The 17,285-nt window shown below is 38.8% G+C and overlaps 2 protein-coding genes across 3 annotated transcripts; both read left to right on the forward strand.

The window, feature by feature from the left end:
• Positions 1–1,555: 1,555 nt before the first annotated feature.
• tgm1 (transglutaminase 1, K polypeptide) lies at positions 1,556–10,099 on the forward strand. The gene is made up of 13 exons (XM_052593395.1): positions 1,556–1,672; positions 2,702–3,096; positions 3,252–3,503; positions 4,142–4,260; positions 4,420–4,527; positions 5,557–5,734; positions 5,816–5,954; positions 6,061–6,253; positions 6,349–6,502; positions 6,787–7,068; positions 7,151–7,311; positions 7,430–7,566; positions 8,374–10,099. Exons 2-13 carry the CDS (start codon positions 2,703–2,705, stop codon positions 8,516–8,518), a joined length of 2,262 nt encoding a protein of 753 aa, XP_052449355.1. The 5' UTR covers positions 1,556–1,672; position 2,702; the 3' UTR covers positions 8,519–10,099.
• Positions 10,100–13,952: 3,853 nt separating this feature from the next.
• Positions 13,953–17,066, forward strand: LOC128012136 (basic salivary proline-rich protein 2-like). Of its 2 annotated transcripts, none has more exons than XM_052595148.1 (2): positions 13,953–14,262; positions 15,133–17,066. In XM_052595148.1, exons 1-2 carry the CDS (start codon positions 14,250–14,252, stop codon positions 17,064–17,066), a joined length of 1,947 nt encoding a protein of 648 aa, XP_052451108.1. In that variant the 5' UTR covers positions 13,953–14,249. The 2 variants fall into 2 exon arrangements, with proteins under 2 accessions (XP_052451108.1, XP_052451109.1); XM_052595149.1 differs by lacking the exon at positions 13,953–14,262 and adding an exon at positions 14,288–14,554.
• Positions 17,067–17,285: the final 219 nt, after the last annotated feature.

The raw sequence follows: 17,285 nt of genomic DNA on the forward strand, positions 1-17,285 counted from the left end.
ATTTATCATAATTTTTTTTAACTAAAAACATTTATTTTCTATTCTATCTTCTTGCTTTTCTATCTGTGTGTGTGTGTGTGTGTGTGTGTGTGTGTTACTTAGTTATGTTCACCAAGTTCTCTAATCTATCTAACAAATAAAAAATTGCATTACTGGCATGACTATAAAAATTACAATATTGCCAAAGCATAGAATATATGTGGAGAGGTCATTCCACAATATTGGTGCCTTTTCCACTTGGAAAATGTTAAACTTAAAAAAATTAATCACTGTTTTTTTTTTATATCCATAAAATGAAGATACATTATGTAATTTATTATTTTATTTCTATTTTTGTTCCTCATGTTTTGGTCTTTTTTGTCAACCCTGTTACTGACACAAGCGTTACTATATACTTAGAACTACTACATGATTAGCAATTTAGTCACTCTTTTCACTGTAATAGTTTAAATTTATATATATATATATATATATATATATATATATATATATATATATATATATATATATAAATTCAGATGACCAAGAACATCCTAATTTTGGAGGGTGACCACATGCCAGTTAAGAAGTTTATGTATTTATTTTTACAAAAGAGATGTTAAAAAATGGCTTCCTCCACAATAACATATAATTAAATTTACAATGGAAGAATCTGGACAGTTGGATTAAATATCATTTTCACAATTTTTATGAAACTGATGACAGAAACAGGAATGTAACAGGGATAACAGGACACATTCTTCAGCACACTACACTTATTTCCCAAGTTTTTCCATTTTAAATTGCATTATATGGTTTTGCACTTACTATTCTAAACAGTCAGTTTTTTAGTTTAAGTCAGTTCATTGTTGATTTAGCATCACATTTCTAAGAAATCTAATGTCTCAACGGTATTGTCATTCGATAATGTGTTCCATCTGTTTGAATATATCACTAGGTGCCTTTCACACAGAATGCACTTATGTGTTGACAGATGCAATTTAACTGATTAATCGTTGTGATTGTGACACACTCTGCTGCCAAAGGTGTGATGAAGCTGTGATTAAATGTTTTCTTTAGTCCCATGCCCTGCCCAAACACCACTGAAAACCAGATATACCAACTTTCACTAAACGTGTGTAGGAGAAATGATATCATAAGTAATCATGCTCACATGCTGTTGCTATAGTGGCTTTAGGAGTGACTTGTGTTCGGTCTTCATGTGTTTGTTCATATCATTAACACACATGATGCTGAATCTCTCTATAACTTCATCTATTGATGTTGCTGCTCTACTATGAAAATGAATGATTCATACATTCAGTTTTCTGTTTAGTATTTGTGATTTTCTCTTACTGCCACCCTTGCCTTCTCAGAGAAAGGTGTGTAGGTAGGTAGACTGACCAGGTTAATCTGTGTGTCATCTTCATTCACATTCACCCTTGGATAACATGCATTAAATATCTGAGTGCTAAACGTCCTGTTAAACTAGTCTTGTTAAACCAGTTCGCATGCAATCTTCGCAGCTGGAAGCCCTACCCATACATATAATACTAAAAGCTAGAAACTTCAGTTCAGAGTGAGTCTCACTGATCACCGCTCAGTCACTCACATGAGTCTACAGATATCTTTAGAGTGGAGACGGACATAAACAGGACTGACACTACTACATACAGATAAGGACCGCAAACAAGTAAGAAACACTCTTTATCATTATATTAAAGAAACTGAAAGGATTCCGGATTAAAACCAGACAGCTCTTCAGAAACTTGAAAAATAACATCATAAGATCATTATACTGTGTTTGCATTAGCACTACAATAGTATTTTGCTGGAAACTGTAGTTAGCGGTGTCAATTTTTGTAAAAATTTGTATGAACTATTAACCCAGAATATGAGTATCTGTAAACAAGTCTGCATTCATCTGATTAAAAATACAGTAAAAATAAACATTACAATTATTACAATTTAAAGTCACTTTTTTTCTACATGATTTTAAGATCATGTTAATTTTTATTATTAATAATAATATTTTAGTGAACATTTTGTTTTTTTCAGGATTCTTTGATAAATTAAGTTGAACAACATTTGAACAACATTTATTTGAAATATAAATCTTTTGTAACATTATGAACATTTTTACTGTCACTTTTGTTAAATTGAATCAATAATCATCGCTGCATAAAATAATAAAAAGACAACAACATCTTAATAACTATAAAGTTTTAAATGGTATATTGACTACAGTATGTATATTGTTTTGAGCTAAAATTATTATGCAAGTAGAAACTGTGTACAGGAAATAAACCTTCGAATATGAATCAATTGATCTGGGTTTAATTTGCAATTATAACCGTCTGACTGTACATTATTACATCATGCTCAAAAAATAAATGAATACATGAATGTGAAAAGTGATTACATCAACAGCCATTAGTATTTGTTGAATAATATATATATATTTTTTTGGGGGGGGGGGGGGGGGGGCTAGGGGGGGGGGGGTTAAAAAAAACCTGATTAGTTGAAGGGGCTGAAGTTCCTCTTTGAAAAAGAAAAGTGTTTGAAGTGTATTTCAAACATGAATATTAAAAAAGGAAAAAATAGTCAAAAGGAACAATATTGGAAAAGAACATAAAAAAAACAGTCTTAGACAAATTCTTATTTAAGGTTGTGTGTTTGTCTGAACCCTTCAGAAATGCCCATTGTCTGTTTTATTCCCCAGTATGCCTGTAGAAACATTATCAATCAGAAACCGCTCTGCCATTGGCCGCTTTCCAACTGGCACTCTTACGCTGGAGGATCCAGACAAGCTGAAGTCACAGAAGCCAGACACGAAGTGGACATGTAGCGCATGGTTTCGACAGTGCTGCCAGCGCTGCTGCTGCCGCAGAAATCCCACAGATCCCTTACCTATCTCTCTATCAGATACTCTTCTGGAGGTTCGTTCTATAGACCTGCTCAAATCGAAAAAAGAACAGAACCGTCTGGAGCATCATACAGATCGCTATCTCAGCGAGCACCTCGTCATCCGCAGAGGCCAGACCTTCCAGATGTGGATTGAGCTCTCACGGGCTTTCAACTCAGAGACAGATAAACTTCAGTTAGATCTGAAACTAGGTGAGTTTGGCCACCTTAAGCTTAAACACGCTCACCTTCAATCTGTCTGGTGTTTGTGTATACATCATGTCTTTGGACATGGTCAAGTTACATAATTTGGAAATTTTAAAACTTTTTATATGTTTGTGTGCCACTTTTTTTTTTTTTTTCTTCAGGTAATCTCCCAGATGTATCCAAAGGCACACATGTGATCATTCCTCTGGTTAAGGACCTGCAGGATGGCTGCTGGGAAGCCAAGATAGTTGAACAGAAAGGCAGCAAAATAAAACTCTCTGTCAACTCTCCACCAACTGCTGCTATTGGCAAATACAAGCTCTGTGTTGCAACATCTTCCCCAACGGGTGAGGCCGTGTCCCCATGCAGTCCCGACAACGACATCTACTTGCTGTTCAACCCCTGGTGCGAAGGTACAAACAAGGGTGGGGTGAGAGAGAGAACGACAACGTCAGGACATACAGACAAAAACACTGCTGTAGTGTGATATTATCTGGCACGTTTCATATGTACAGTACCCTTTAGTGACAAATCTATTATATTAGACATTAGATATCTTTTATTTAACATTAAATGAATCTAACATGACAAGTAGAATGTTATAAAAACACCAAATGTCAGTATCCTGCCTACATTTTTTTTACATATTAGTCAGATCTTGACTTCCAGATTTCCATTAATATTATAATGTTTACATAATCTATTAAATTGATATTAAATTCATTTAACTTATTATACTTACCACTAGCATGCTTTCTCCCTCATTTTGCTCACTCATAATGCATGATTACAAAAACATAAGCAGTCTTTTGAACTGTGACATCCATTATTTGGACCAAACTGACTTGGACTAATAAATGAAGTAAATGCAAGTGGAATCAAATAACGAACACAAATATATAATTGATTGGAAAATAATTAGTTAAAGTGAAAGTTTCAGGGCAAGTTTCGTCCTGTTTTTGGTCCACCTTTTTATTGTTCTTTCCTTACATCACACTCTAAAGAAATCATTCCAGGACGCTGAATCATCCAGTTTCTCTTTCTCTCCTAGACGACTCTGTGTACATGGATAATGAGGAGGAGAGGAAAGAGTATGTCTTAAATGACATGGGTCTAATCTATTATGGAACGGACAGCCAGATTGGAGACAGGCCGTGGAATTTTGGCCAGGTCTGAGCAATCCATTCATGTACATCTAGGGTTTTGATAAAAGTAAAGAAAGTGACTAACTAAATACATTCCTTCTTAACGTCAACATATTGCAGAAAATCAGATATCAAACCTCCAGATTAAATGAAATGAAATATTTGCTCGTTCCTTGTGTTATAGTTTGATAAGGGCATTCTTCCCGCCTGTCTGTTTTTGCTGGAGCGCAGTGGAGCCCCAGCTTCAGGATGTGGAGATCCTATCAATGTGGTCAGGCTTTTGTCTGCGATGGTGAGTTTGAACGCTCCTATTAAAGGAGTCATATCATTATTTTCTTCCACCGGGGTCCACTTATAACGACATTAATATTAATCTAATTAATATCTATTTCAGTCGTGAAACTCTTAATGGTGTCATTACATACAGTTTGCTAGCAATCACATCATTTACTACGTGGCACAACTGTGCTTGCTTGCTCAATATTTAAACAGTCTGGTTCAGTGTGTTCACTGTAAACTGGACCTGCTGCACAGAGTAGAGTTTCTCTGCAACCCTCCACCTCCCCCAGCTCCACCTGTCTACACCTATTACAGGATTGATATATGCCTATTCATGTAGGAGCAGCACATCCCAGGCTACACACTGCAGGGGGAAAAATGCATATTCTGTAATTATTACTCACACCCATGTCATTCCAAATCTCTAAGGCCTTCATTCCTCTTTGTAACACAAGTCAAGATATTTTTGATGAAATCCGAGAGCTTTCTGACCCTGTATAGACAGCAGCACAACTGACACGTTTAGGACCCAAAAAGGTAGTAAGGACATCATTAAAATAGTCCATGAGAAATCAGTGGTTTAACCGTAATGTCATGAAGCTACGAGAATATATGTCTTGGTACTCTTGTGAATGTGCGTGAAAGACTGACATGGAAAAGAAGAAACTCTTTGTGCACAAAAATTAAATAAATCTTAAAATGATTAAAAGTTTTTATTTATTTATTTATTTTGTACTCTTTTAGGAACAACTCACTGAAAGAGAATCTATTTCTATGGCACCATCACTAAAAAAAAAAAAAAAACCTTTAATCTGTTCTATTTTTAATGTAGTACATCTAGACATGTGGTGCTGGGGAGGAGGGGGGCTAAAGAAAATTCTCATGACACACAGCAGGAAATAGATAGAAAAGAGGGACTGATTAACTGCTGTCAGCTTGAAAGAACTCAAAAGTTGTTTCATGACTGAACTATGCAAGAATGCAACCACTTAGAAATATTCTGAATGCAACAGAAGAATATCTTTTGTCTTATGTTTGACAGATTAACTCCCCTGATGACGGCGGTGTGTTGGTAGGCAACTGGTCGGGTACGTACGATAATGGCACGGCTCCCACATTCTGGAGCGGTAGCAGTGACATTCTGAGAAAGTACTATGAAAGTGGAGGAACACCGGTTAGATACGGACAGTGCTGGGTCTTCTCTGGGGTCACCACCTCAGGTGTGAATATGTGCTTGAGAATGAGTAAGAACACGTTCATTTGACTTGAGCATAACGCTTAAAAGTCTTTCCTATTTTCAGTGATGAGGTGTTTAGGGATTCCGACCCGGAGCGTTACAAATTTCGAGTCTGCTCATGACTCAGATGTCTCCTTGACAACAGACGTGTATTTAGATGAGAACTTCCAGCCAATTGAGGAATTCAATCAAGATTCTGTCTGGTTAGTTAACACTTCATCCTCAAACTCGGAAGAGTGCACTATAATTGCACACATCTGAAAGTGCATATCTGAAAATGGCATTAAACATGCAAATTCCTGTCTACAGGAACTTCCATGTGTGGAATGACTGCTGGATGGCCCGTCCAGACCTACCCGCCGGTATGGGGGGGTGGCAAGTAGTAGATGCCACCCCTCAGGAGACCAGTCAGGGGGTTTTCCGCTGTGGTCCCGCTTCTGTCGCTGCTGTCCGGAACGGACAGGTTTACCTCAAGCATGACACACCATTCGTATTTGCAGAGGTATACCTAAACGTCTATAACTTTTAGTTTGTTTTTAAATGAGGCCCAAAGAGACTTGTAGGTACTAAGTGCTTTGCTCTTTTTTTCTTTTCAAGGTGAACAGTGATAAAGTGTACTGGCAGCGAACTGCTGATGGCACCTTTACTCCTGTCCAAGTCAGTAAGAAAGCAATAGGTCACTGCATCAGCACTAAAGCTGTTGGCTCTGATGAACGTGAGGACATCACACACCTCTACAAACATCCAGAAGGTAAAAAATAAATACAAATAATACAATTTATTTGAAAAGCTACCTGAAAAACTATGTATTCTGAAGAAGAGCTGTTTGAAACACAAGGTTTAGTCACTCCAAATGTTGAAAGCATCCTCACTTTTACTTTTAAATGCCAAAAACTTTTAACAGTAGGTTTTTTCAGATGTCTTGGAGATGTTCTTTCGGGATGGAGTCCAGATTCTCAGTTTTTAAAAGAAATAAATCTGGACAAAAGTGAGTGTCACGTCACTCTTCCATGTATTTGCTGTCCCTCTCATTAGATTCAGAGGAAGAGCGCATAGCTGTGGAGACTGCCTGTCAGTATGGCTCTAAAGCAGCCATCTACAACATCTCCAGTGCTAACGATGTCACCATCCAGATCTCCATGGATGAAGAACCTCAGCTTGGGGCAGATGCTAAACTGCTCATCACTGTGAAGAACACAAGCTCAGAACTGCGTACTTTCTCCCTCCAAGGCCAGGTTATCGTTATGTACTATACTGGGGTGTATAAAGCTACAGTGAAGAAAGACCAGGTTCCTGTCGAACTCCAGCCCAATGAAGGTGAGAGAACTCAGGCAATAATGTCGCTTTGAATTAATTTTGATGAATATTGATGAAGTTTCCTCTCTTACTCTTACTATAGTTGAGACTGTGGAGTGGTGTCTGCTCTATGATCACTATAAAGACCAGCTGGTGGACCAGGCCATGCTGATGCTCACAATCACTGGACGCGTCACTGAGACCAAACAGGTTCTGGCCACCCAGTTTCGGTTCAGACTGCGCACACCAGACCTAGTCATCAAAGTGAGTTTAAAAGACTTCTCTGTTTCAACCTCTAAATGATCCACGTGTATGCGTGGAGGTTAATATGTGTGGCAAATTAATTGAACTCTTTGTAAATGTGTGCTTGTTTACCTCCCAGCCTGAAGGGGACGCTGTAGTTGGCAAAGAAATGAAGGCTACGGTTGTTTTCCGGAATCCACTTAAGCGCACACTGAAGAATGTGAAGTTTCGCTTTGAAGGACTGGGACTGCAGAGTGTCAGGGAGGTTTCCTACGGGTAAGACGGTCATTCATAAGTGTGAATGTGAACTTAAATAATCAAAATAAGGACATTGTGAACTATTGGCTTCACTGCTGTCTACGAACGCTTTCAGTAAACACTTGGTAAAACATCATATCATTAATTACACTTTGATTTATGAGTTTGGGGTTCATAATATGTTTTAATGTATTTAATGCATTCATATGATAAATATAAAATGCTAACAGTAATGCTAAAAAATATTATTACAATAATAATGAAAAAAAAGGTTTTATGTGAATGTATTCTAAAATTGTAATTTATTCCTGTGATGTAAAGCTGATGATTTGTTGCTCAGTTGTTATTTAATTATCATAAAATTCAACAACAACAATAATTCTTATTATTATTTAAAAGTTTTTATTATCGATCATCATCATCATCATCATCATCATCATTATTATTATTATTATTATTATTATTATTATTATTATGCAGTTATCACAGTTGCACTGCTTCATATTTTTGGAAAACCATGATAGTGTGATTTAAATTTTTTTTATAAATAGCAAGTTCATAAGAACAGCATTTATTTGTGGATTGAAATGCATTTGATTTTAATTCATCTATAAAAATGTACTTACTATAAAACATTAACTGAACGTTAATGTAAAAAAATAAAAGATATATATTTAAACTTTATTATATATATGTAACACATTTTGTCAATCCATTTACAGCCATAATAATTCAATATAACTGTATAATATTTGTGCAATATATATATATATATGCAACATGGTTTCTCTCTCTCATCCCTCTCTCTATTGTTCTTTTTCCCAGAAATATAGAAAGTTTGGCTGCAGTGACACTGACCGAGAAGTTTATTCCTTTGGAGGCCGGCCCACAGAAACTTCTAGCATCACTCGACTGTCGTCAGCTGTCTCAGGTGCATGGAGTCGCCAACATCACTGTCAAAGCACCGTGAGACATCTCTTCACTGCACTGGACCTTCAGTGGCGCTGCAGTTCATTAAGAAAATCTCAATTGAGGACATTCTTGTTGTTTTTAATCTAGCAAACAGCTTGAGAATATCTTTTGGCACGCATTCTCAAATGCACCTGCATTTTTGCACAGTGTAGTACAATAACCACTCGTGCACATTTTACATAGGTTAATTTAACCATTTAAAATATTATTTATTTTTGTTACATGAACCAAAATGTCTGTATAAACTTTTGTTGCTTTAAAAGGTTGCTTTTTAGGTTGAATTTATTCATCCTTTTATTTTTTATTTTTCTCTCGGAATACAATTTTCCAGATATTTCTGATGATTCATAAATATTTAAGTCATTACAACCACGCTGTTTGTGTTTTTAGTTAGTAATCTGGCAAAGAGCCAAAGGATTATATTGCATCTTAAACATTCAAAAGCATTTCTAAATCATATGAAGTCTGGACTCGGGCGATATGTTTTGTCAACCATATCTGATTTTTATATGAACATGTTTCTGAGGCATGTAAATATAATACTTTTATATATAGAAAATATTTAGATCTATTAGTTTCAAAGGTATTAACTCATGTTTGCTGGAGGACATAAAAAAAAGTCAAAATGTTAGCAGTAGGTGGTTAAGGCTAAGGGATACAGCAGTGGATACTGGGCATGCACACATCAGTATAGCTGCATTTTTGTCATACTGTACTACAATAAGTACAGTTTTTACATTACAGTAAGGGCTAGGTGTAAATGGACAGGTGTAAAACACAATCTAATAGGTAGAAAATTAAATTTATTATACGTTTCCGGTTTTAGATGTATCTCATCTAGTTACAACCACAGTATGGATTTTGTTTCATTGAAATAGAACAGCTTGTGAAGATGTGACAGGTACAAGAAAAAAGCATGCACAATCGTACACAAGAGACAGAGATATTGGGGGAAATGAAGAAAAGGAAAACACTTTACAGCTTTTTATGTGATGGCCATGGTTTCAGAAATTGCTGTGGCCTGGATGAGTTTTGCTTAGGGCTCCAGACGTCTGAGAGGAATATAAGCCCGCACCCAAACAGGACGAGCAGCATTACTGAATGACAGTCGAAACAGACACCAGTTCCACAGTAATGGTTCCTTATTTTTTCACCTAGATTTGCCACCAGATCACAAAAAAATGAAGGCGCATTTAAGATTCATTGGAGTGTTTTGTATATTTTTAGAAGACTAAATTCAGAATGTGCTATTTACCATCAAGCGTTTCTCGTTTGATCCCTCGCCGTCATCTCTTTCTCTCTCTGAAACCCGCCCTGAACTAAAGTCAATGTTACAGATGAGTATGGCATATATTAAATGGATCTTGAAGCTGTTGACCGTTGTTTTAATATTGAATTGCATGGTTTTGTTCTACTATGGGGAGGGTAACATCTCTGAGTGATTTGATCATATTTTTTATGAAGAAATTGTACTATTTATATAAACTTATGTATATTGCATTATAAGACTAATTACATAAGATGTTTATACTCTATGACTGCAATGAATAAAGGAAATGCTAATATATATGTATATAAACCAGTCGTAAGGGTGCATTGCTTTTTATTTCGATTTTTTCCATAACCATCATGTTTCTAACATTATCACTCAGATGATCAACTACTAATGTGGTGAAAAATGATTGCATACAAGTATTATGTTACTGTGTCACAGCAGATGTGAAGCCTACTTGTAATTGTTCTAATGTTGATGATTATTTTAAGTGAGGTAGTAACTAACACTACACACTATAATACATGCTCTCCCGTTTCTTTAAAAAAATAGAGATGAATTTATATATTTTGCTGGAAAATTACACTGAAATGTAGCTAATACTTGATGCAAACCCACTCTTTTATTTATGTTTTTGTTTATTATCTGTATGTGTGAGATGTTTTTCTTCTTCTATATGCAGACTATCTAACTGCATCACATGAATATTGTTCATAGCATTAGTCATGATCTTTGTCATTGAGTATGTTTATTGTTCTCAGGTTACACATTACATAATTACACATACATTGTTTGAAATGAAGATTCACTGATATTCATACAGACTTTGTAATCAGCTCACAAATGCTTTGCTTTAATAAGCTCCAAGTTTTCAGTTGATTGATGTTTTCCGTAATTCAGTGTGTAGTTTTGAATAAATGATACAGTAGAAGACAAAAATAACTTTCCTTTAAAAAATATACTTTGTGTATTTCTTCTATTGTTACCGTTATACTGAATGTATTTAAGAGATTCAAATGACATATATTTAGACTGAGCTGTAATATTCAGTACTGACACCATCAAATTATGGAGCATAGATGAGAAATTTCTATGCGAGTGATTTGCAGAGTTTTCTCATTAACCAAAAGTCAAACGTGACTATAGATTTGCAACATTGTTAGTTCCCACTCAAAGTGTGTGTGTTTCTCTTTGCATGGAATCAGCTGGATTCATGTTCCAACACCTGAACATTCCATGATGTCACAGTGAACACCGCCTGTACATTCAGACACAGCTCATTCATTTGATTCAGCTCTTTTTCAGATTACTGGCAAACAATAACAACAAAGTTCTGGGAATAATGGGAGGTTTGCGCAAACTAATGTCAATGTGCTGCTGGGTAAGTAGCCCACCTGACCTAAATCACCAAGTGTTACTCTGGCAACTGACAGTTAATCTTCATAATTAACTGAATTTCATAAATATCCATGTTTATGGTCATACCTCTTTTTAATTTAATCACACTTTTTCTTGTTTTTAGGGTGAAATATGACAGTTATTTATTTATCTGTCACGTACAAAGCCTAAGTTTTACCTACTGTCACTTCTTTTCAGTCTGAAAGTGATGATTCAGACCATGCACTACCATCAGACCGCTTCAAGACCACACCCCTCGAGGTAAAGTGTGTATTCGGCGCCCCCCTTGTTTATCTGAAGAGACGGGGACACATGAGGCAGGGCGTCCCTGTGGTGCTGCTCCAGATGGTGGAGTTTTTGGAACAATATGGTAAGAGAAGTATATGTGTTCTTGAGCGTAGTAAGTTAAATTGTGAAAATTATGCAGGGATTATTTGTACCATTTGATTTTGTCCATATGCGTGTGTGTTTAGGTCTCCATCAGAGGAAGTTTTTCCGTGCCAGTGGATCAGAGGCACGGTGCGATGAGTTGAAGAAAAGGCTGAATGGTGGTGAGTTTGAGTGTTTTGGCAGTGATGATGTCCATGCTGTGGCCTCTCTGCTGGTTCTCTTCCTGAGAGAACTGCCTAATGGACTCATCCCATGGTGGAGTGCCAAATGGCTCTTGAGTGTCTATACAAGTAGGTTCACACTCCAGAGTCTGCCTTCACCCCCAAAACCCTAAATCAGACCGAATGTGTTTTGATTCTTTACTCTATCATGCAGAAACCAAAGGCAAGGTCTTGGACCTCAAGCGTGCGAAGAGGGTCCTGGAGAGTTTTGCACCTGAAATCTTCAACATCCTGTGCTTGCTTATTCACTTCCTGTCTCGTGTAGCTGCTCATAGTCATAACAACCACATGACTTCAGCAGACTTGTCTGAAATTTTTGGACCATGCATCTTCGCGTGAGTATTTGTGTCTTTATATTATTTGTGAAGCTTCTTTTGCTAATCGTTTGTTTTGAACCAGTGGTTCAGCGTGTGTAGCAAACTGCTCAAAGTCTTGTGATTTCTTAGATTGCAATGAATTCACTGACTTCGTATTCTCCTCTAAGATAAAGAGAGTCAACCTTAGGGAAGTTCATACTGAAGAAAATGCTTCATTTCTGAAATGTTTCTGATAATGTCAATGGTTTGATGCTGGGTCAATCTCTGTGAACTCATGAACCATTGTCTATGATTTTTACCCGATCTCAGATCAGCTTTATAAATCTGTAGACATTTTTAATGACACGTTTCAGGAAGAGTTGCTTGTTCACCAAAATAATCCATAAAATGTAATAAAACAACACATTTTATGCAGACAGTTCATATTTAATAGTACTGGATTATTGGTTAATTGCATTTAATAGATTATAGGTTGAATAAAACATTTGCAGTTGGTTTGTTAAAGGTGTTTTTATGCATTTTTGGCTTGAGTTTTCATTGCATTTTCATAGTGCGTGTCACAGCACGTGTCGTTTTGAGCACTTCAAAACAGTGAGTCATTTAGCAAAGCATTCGGATCAGCTGATTCAAAGTTTTGAAATGCTTCATTTCTCCCATGGTAGCCTAGGCTTTTGTATTTATCAGTCAACAGAGGAAAAATATAGCATGTTGTTTTAATAAATTGTTAAAGTCAAGCATAAATCAGCTTTTTCAAATACCCTGAATAGCTCCACCTTCAGCGTGTTTATTGGCTGTGTTTGCAGTGTTCGTGACAGCTGCATCAAACAAGTGGAAGAACAGCTGTGTATTTATCTGACACAGCAGCTGATAGACAATGTCACGTACCTGCTTCCGAACACGTACCCTCCCAGATACACCAGTGCCACGCTGTCCACCGGCGACTGTCCTCCTTCACCCTCTCCTGCCTCTCGGAGTATGGGAGCAGCTCACAGGACACTGTTATCTGGCTTCAGCTGTCTCTCTGTTATTTGGTGAAATATTTACTTCACAAGGACATTCAAAGCAGGACTGGACAACAAATCAGGAGCGCAGAAAAATGACCTCCAGGACATGACAAAAATAAATAAATGAATAAAATAACATCAGTACAACGATTTATTGATTATTATGGATACTGTCCATAAATAAAGGAATTTTTTTATTCAAAGTATTTTGAAAAGCATGTATCATCGTTTATTGAGCAGCAAATGAGCACATTACAATGATTTCTGGTTCATAATATAAATCAGCCTAATTTGTAGGCTATATCATAAACAGTATAAAGTTATATACAGTAAACTACATGTAATTCAACTGGCAAATAAATGTATATAAATAATATATTATAATTTGACATAAATTATTTATTGCAAATAAAGTATAATTGCAATTAAAATAAACAGAAACATAAATAAAAAACATATCAAAGCAAAAGGCGTAAAAATCTTTCTAATTGTTTGTCTAGATAACAGCTACTACTCTAGGTTACTACACTTTTACTACAAGAAAACCATGTTTAATTTACATAAGGGTTCAGATATCAGGATGATTTAGGTGTTGTTGTTGTTGTTATTTAGCTATTGAATCTCTTTACGAATGAAAACAGGCCCTCAGACTGTATTTAAAATTATTTAGAAATCATTAGTCATCGTCAGTGTGAAACTGATTGCTTCATCCGCTCGAGCGCTGAGAAAAGTAACAGATTACACGCTGCTCGAAGCGCTTTTATGATTGAGCCACGGTGTACAATCTCGTTTTTTACCTGATTTAATAGAGCTTTAACAGTCATTTCGAGTGTATAAGCAGTGCATCTGCAAAACAACAAGGCAGCCAGCGCCGTCCTCCGCCACCGTGCCGCTACTACAGCCTCCAGCTTTCCTCGGGAACGATTTTTGAAGGGAACGCCAAGCTGCGTTCACAAATGCGCAGAGAGGAAGCACACTGCGGTGCAGAACTGGCGTGATCTGAATCGAATCTTAAAAAAAACCCCGTACATTAATAACAGACAAACCGTTCCATTATCAGCAACAGACGTACATTACAATACACGCTTCACGGTGAACACTGCGCGAGTGACAGCGGCGGACCGAGATGTCTGCACACGGTACAAGTACATCTCTTAATACACATTAAACGAGTTACGTCATACTGGCTCATCCTCAACTTAGACGTGTTTTTGGATATGTCTTTATAATGTCTTCTTCGCTTCTGAAACAGAAGTAGCTTTATACCCGTTGTGTGTTTCTTACTCCCCGTTCATCGATCACGAGAGAACGGTGTCAGTCAGCTGTTTCGACGGAACGCTTTGCATGTCTGTCAAACACCTGACACCTCTTACAAATGACAGGGTAGCTACTAAAAGAGGCTTGAACTATCACCTACACGTCTAAAATCAGGTCTGTGATTGGAGCATAGTGATAATAAAATGAATGTTATCAGATGCAGAAGCTGGTTATTTTTTAAAACCATGAAACTAAATGTTTGCCATGTTAATACCTAGTAAGTTACATAGTAATTAGTATTGCATGGTACTACAAAAAAAAAAAAAAAAAAAACCCTCCAAAACAGTACTAAACTTACTGTATTTCAGTATCATCTTGCTGAAAATGATAAGATGCTGCCATTTTTTAACACATTTGGGCACTTTATTAATAAGATTATAACAGGCTAAGTCACTTTTAATACTCGACTAATTCAATTTACTCTACACAAGGAATAGATTCAAAATAGATTAATTTATTAGAAATCTTTTGTAACATTGTCTATACTATCACTTTTGACTAACTTCAGTGTCCTTACTGAATGAAAGTATTATATATATATATATATATATATATATATATATATATATATATATATATATATATGGATGGATATACCTCTACACCTCTTTTGTGTGTAATTATCAAAATAAACTGTAACTTCAGCTTTGACAGTCGAATAATCCCTACATACCCATGGTTTCTGTCTCCAGTGAACAGGGAGAGCAGTGTTGTGTGTGGTTTGAAGGCGGAGGCAGAAGAGGACAGTATAGAGATCATGGACAATGAGAGCACGCCACTGAGGAGATCCAGGGGCCCCGGTCCCCTCAGTGACAGTATGGTGGAGTATCATACAGAGCCCCTGGGGAGATCCAGTGGCCCCGGTCCCCTCAGTGACAGTATGGTAGAGTATCACACAGTGCACCCGATGAGATCCAGGGGCCCCGGTCCCCTCAGTGACAGCATGGTAGAGTATCACACAGTGCACCCGATGAGATCCAGGGGCCCCGGTCCCCTCAGTGACAGCATGGTAGAGTATCACACAGTGCACCCGAGGAGATCCAGGGGCCCCGGTCCCCTCAGTGACAGCATGGTAGAGTATCACACAGAGCACCCGAGGAGATCCAGGGGCCCCGGTCCCCTCAGTGACAGCATGGTAGAGTATCACACAGTGCACCCGATGAGATCCAGGGGCCCCGGTCCCCTCAGTGACAGCATGGTAGAGTATCACACAGAGCACCCGATGAGATCCAGGGGCCCCGGTCCCCTCAGTGACAGCATGGTAGAGTATCACACAGTGCACCCGATGAGATCCAGGGGCCCCGGTCCCCTCAGTGACAGCATGGTAGAGTATCACACAGTGCACCCGATGAGATCCAGGGGCCCCGGTCCCCTCAGTGACAGCATGGTAGAGTATCACACAGTGCACCCGATGAGATCCAGGGGCCCCAGTCCCCTCAGTGACAGCATGGTAGAGTATCACACAGTGCACCCGATGAGATCCAGGGGCCCCGGTCCCCTCAGTGACAGCATGGTAGAGTATCACACAGTGCACCCGATGAGATCCAGGGGCCCCGGTCCCCTCAGTGACAGCATGGTAGAGTATCACACAGAGCACCCGATGAGATCCAGGGGCCCCGGTCCCCTCAGTGACAGCATGGTAGAGTATCACACAGAGCACCCGATGAGATCCAGGGGCCCCGGTCCCCTCAGTGACAGCATGGTAGAGTATCACACAGAGCACCCGATGAGATCCAGGGGCCCCGGTCCCCTCAGTGACAGCATGGTAGAGTATCACACAGTGCACCCGATGAGACCCAGGGGCCCCGGTCCCCTCAGTGACAGCATGGTAGAGTATCACACAGAGCACCCGATGAGACCCAGGGGCCCCGGTCCCCTCAGTGACAGTATGGTAGAGTATCACACAGTGCACCCGATGAGATCCAGGGGCCCCGGTCCCCTCAGTGACAGCATGGTAGAGTATCACACAGTGCACCCGATGAGATCCAGGGGCCCCGGTCCCCTCAGTGACAGCATGGTAGAGTATCACACAGTGCACCCGATGAGATCCAGGGGCCCCGGTCCCCTCAGTGACAGCATGGTAGAGTATCACACAGTGCACCCGATGAGACCCAGGGGCCCCGGTCCCCTCAGTGACAGCATGGTAGAGTATCACACAGTGCACCCGATGAGATCCAGGGGCCCCGGTCCCCTCAGTGACAGCATGGTAGAGTATCACACAGTGCACCCGATGAGATCCAGGGGCCCCGGTCCCCTCAGTGACAGCATGGTAGAGTATCACACAGTGCACCCGATGAGACCCAGGGGCCCCGGTCCCCTCAGTGACAGCATGGTAGAGTATCACACAGAGCACCCGATGAGATCCAGGGGCCCCGGTCCCCTCAGTGACAGCATGGTAGAGTATCACACAGTGCACCCGATGAGACCCAGGGGCCCCGGTCCCCTCAGTGACAGCATGGTAGAGTATCACACAGTGCACCCGATGAGATCCAGGGGCCCCGGTCCCCTCAGTGACAGCATGGTAGAGTATCACACAGTGCACCCGATGAGACCCAGGGGCCCCGGTCCCCTCAGTGACAGCATGGTAGAGTATCACACAGTGCACCCGATGAGATCGCATACTTAATGAGTAGGTACTTAATTTCAATAAGTACTTAATTAACGAGTGCTAAAAGAGTACATACTCTACAGCCAGTCCCCTCAGTGACAGTATGGTAAATAAAATAATTGAAATTAATATTTTATAATTAATATAAATAATAATATTTGAATATCTAATTTTCTATATGGAATTTAGTAGATGCAAACCAAAAGATTATTCATAGCATTATAATTATTATTATTA

Source organism: Carassius gibelio, chromosome B23 (assembly GCF_023724105.1).
Source record: "Carassius gibelio isolate Cgi1373 ecotype wild population from Czech Republic chromosome B23, carGib1.2-hapl.c, whole genome shotgun sequence".
Classification (NCBI taxonomy): domain Eukaryota; kingdom Metazoa; phylum Chordata; class Actinopteri; order Cypriniformes; family Cyprinidae; genus Carassius; species Carassius gibelio.